Source organism: Diabrotica undecimpunctata, chromosome 8 (genome assembly GCF_040954645.1).
Source record: "Diabrotica undecimpunctata isolate CICGRU chromosome 8, icDiaUnde3, whole genome shotgun sequence".
Taxonomy (NCBI): domain Eukaryota; kingdom Metazoa; phylum Arthropoda; class Insecta; order Coleoptera; family Chrysomelidae; genus Diabrotica; species Diabrotica undecimpunctata.
In genome coordinates, this window is record NC_092810.1 from 114,838,323 (window position 1) to 114,841,594 (window position 3,272).

Below are 3,272 nucleotides of genomic sequence, written 5' to 3' on the forward strand. Positions count from 1 at the left end.
ATAAACATTTGGTGACTTAGCTCTTTAAGGACCTGTACCCTTCATATGTTAACGTCAAAAGATCTTACTAATATTAAAAATGTATTTTAGAGGAACCAAAGCGTCGCAATGAAAAATCTAAGAAAAATAACGATTTTGCAATTAAATGAAAATCTCCCCCTCTCTCTCTCTCTCTCTCTCTCTCTCTATCTTCGCTCTCTTTCATTTATTTTTCAGGACACTAGTCGTTCTAATAATAGCATGTTTCGTTGATTGAAAAAAAAGTTAACTTAAAGCATCAGCGAGAAGCGCTACTACCTGACTTGACAATGGCAAGTGCGACCTTGCTGAAACGTCGTCAAAATGAAAATTTTTCAATGCGGAGTCAAACTCGGAAAACTGCAGAAAGTATATATATATATATACCTATATATATATATATATAATATATATAAATATATATTGTATATATATTATATATTATATATAAATATATATTGTATATATATTATATATTATTTATATATATATATTATATATATATATATATATATATATATATATATATATATATATATATATATATATATATATATGTTACGGTAAATATGATTAAATGGGAATTATTAATAATTACCGGTTACTATTAATAAATCCTGTATTCAAACGGTAAACGTGATAAATGTTGAATACCAATAAGTTCTTACCGCCTTGAAAGTCCATGAAAGCACGATTTAGCGATCAAATTGATACGCTTAAATCTGGAAAAGGAAACAATCATCAGTTATTCACCAGAGATGAGTATTATGCATTTTTAATGAAAGTTAAAACAACCAAAGACAAGACTTCTCACAAAACACCTGAAGAATATCAACGGTTATCACGGTATGATATTGTAAAAATTGGTAATGTCGAGAAACTCGTTGTGCAAGTAAAAACCGACAGATATCCTATTGTTTATTATGTATTTATGGAGGAAACTTTCGATATCATTCACAAGACTTATATTTCAATTGGACATGAAATGATATGGTAACAGAATGATAAAAGAACTTAAGACGAAATATAAGAACATCACTGTGGAGTTGGTTTACTTAAATCTTTGTGTACCGTGTCAAAAGAAAATAAGTATTCCAAAAAAAGGACTCATTGTGAAGCCAATTTTAAGTAGTGCATTTAATTCGAGATGTCAAGTCAATCTTATTGACATGCAGTCACAAGCGGATGGTGACTATAAATTTATTATGGTCTATCAAGACCATCTTTCCAAATTTGTCCAGCTCAGAGCATTAAAAACCAAGCGTGCCGAAGAAGTTGCGTACCATTTGTTGGAAGTGTTTACCATATTTGGAGTTCCACACATTTTACACAGTGATAATGGTCGAGAATTCGCAAATAAGATTATTGAAGAAGTCTGCAGTATGTGGGACGAACTGAAAATTGTCCACAAAAAACCCAGACACAGCCAGTCGCAAGGTTCGAAAGAGAGATCGAAAAAATGTTGGCCACATGGCTGGAAACAAACAAAACGAGTCAGTGGTCAGAAGGCGTAAAGTTCATCCAATTTATGAAAAACAGAGCTTACCATTTCGGCATTAACTGTAGTCAATACGAAGCACTATTCTGTTGTAAGGCTAAAGTAGGATTAAAATCATCCTTACCTGCTGGTACTTTAACTGAAATTACAAGCGAAGAAGATTTAGAAGCAATATTAGCAGATGGGTCCGATGATGCTGATGATGGAGCAAAGCACCGTGGTAATTTGGATGTTAACAGTACGACCGAGGATTCACAATTAGCGAATGTTGAATATCCCGGTATCGCTGACAGTCCAATAGAATATAATGCATGTGCAATAGTTGCTGTCAATGGGAAGACAATGACAATGGTGAAGACAAGACAATTGGAGTTGAAGAAAATGAGGGACACGAAGAAGATGGCACTGAAGTTGAGAAAACTTTAAAAAAAATTCAAGAGATTTGAGATCTTGCTAAACAGTCTCTTATAAAACAAGCTGACAGAATGTTAAAGCATTCTAATGATAGATTTCCTGTTGTAAAAGTAGGTGAAAGTGTTAGAGTGCGAATTCATTAAGTTGATAGAGCTAAGGCTGATATACTTTTAACCTCAATTCTACCTTATAATGTCAGCTGCTTCGATAATCCTTTCCATTAAATAAGCTCTAGTTCGGATTGGAACTTGAAAAACAAGTTCTTTGAATCTGCCCTAGATGTGGTAGTCACACGGTGTTAAATCGGACGATCTAGCAGGCCACAAAAACGGTCCAGTTCGTCCGATCCACCTATTGGGATAGTGATTGTTGAACCAAGCCGTAACAGCACGTGCACAATGTGCAGGCCATCCATCATGTTGGTACACCATTCTTCGTCTGAGGGCGAGGGGTAAATCTTCTAAGAGTGGTGGTAATTCATTCTCTAGAAAGTCTAAGTACACTTGACTATTTAACCTGCCTGGCAAAAAGTAAGGTCCTATTAACTCTCGTCCGATAACTCCTAACCAAACGTTGACACTAAATTTTTACTGAAAATATGTTTCTTTCGGTAGATAGGGATTATCATGTGCCCAGTAATGCAGGTTGTGAAAATTTGTTATTCCTTCTCAATTAAAACTGGATTTATTAGTCCATAAAATACTTTTAAGAAAATTACCATCGTTAATGTCTGCATCTAACAAAAAGCGGCAAAAATTTACCCTTCTAATTGGATCACGTCTTGAAGACCTTGTACTGGCATGTAATGATAAGGGTAGCGTCCATCGTTGTGCACTACCGACCAGACCCTCCATTGCGAGACATTTAACTGTCGAACAACCTTTCTGACGCTTGTGGTAGGATCATTCGTAACACCTTGCAAAATTTGGTCGTCTACACCAGGACCGTAACGTCCAGGATTAATACTGGAAACAGAATTGTTAACACTACCAGTTTTACTAATATGTCGATATGTGTTAATAAAGACACTTACATGGGAAAGTTGCCGGTTAGGGTAACGGCGCTGATATACTCGACGTGCTGCAGATGCATTTCCATCACTCTAGCCATAGAGAAACAGAATGTCTGCGTACTCTGCATTCGAAAACGAAGCCATCACAACTAATCCATAAATCACGTTATACAGATACACAGTCTGGTTGTTCACTCAAACAAAGTTCAAAATCGTAATGCACACAAAGCTCACAAGAAACTCCAAACACAATTCGGATGTCAAAAGAGTAAAACGCACCTTTCATACGCATACAATAACCATGTTTATAAACCAAAATAAACCACTTCA

General features: G+C 35.3%; 1 protein-coding gene across 1 annotated transcript; it reads left to right on the forward strand.

Annotated features, from left to right (window-relative positions):
- The first annotated feature begins 1,019 nt into the window (after nt 1-1,019).
- LOC140449068 (KRAB-A domain-containing protein 2-like) lies at nt 1,020-1,532 on the forward strand. Its single transcript, XM_072542210.1, has one exon. The coding sequence runs from the start codon at nt 1,020-1,022 to the stop codon at nt 1,530-1,532; it is 513 nt and encodes a 170-aa protein (XP_072398311.1).
- Nucleotides 1,533-3,272: the final 1,740 nt, after the last annotated feature.

What these genes read in the sequence shown, in the direction of transcription:
- LOC140449068 (XM_072542210.1), top strand. Translation starts at nt 1,020, where the DNA reads ATGATAAAAGAACTTAAGACGAAATATAAGAACATCACTGTGGAGTTG.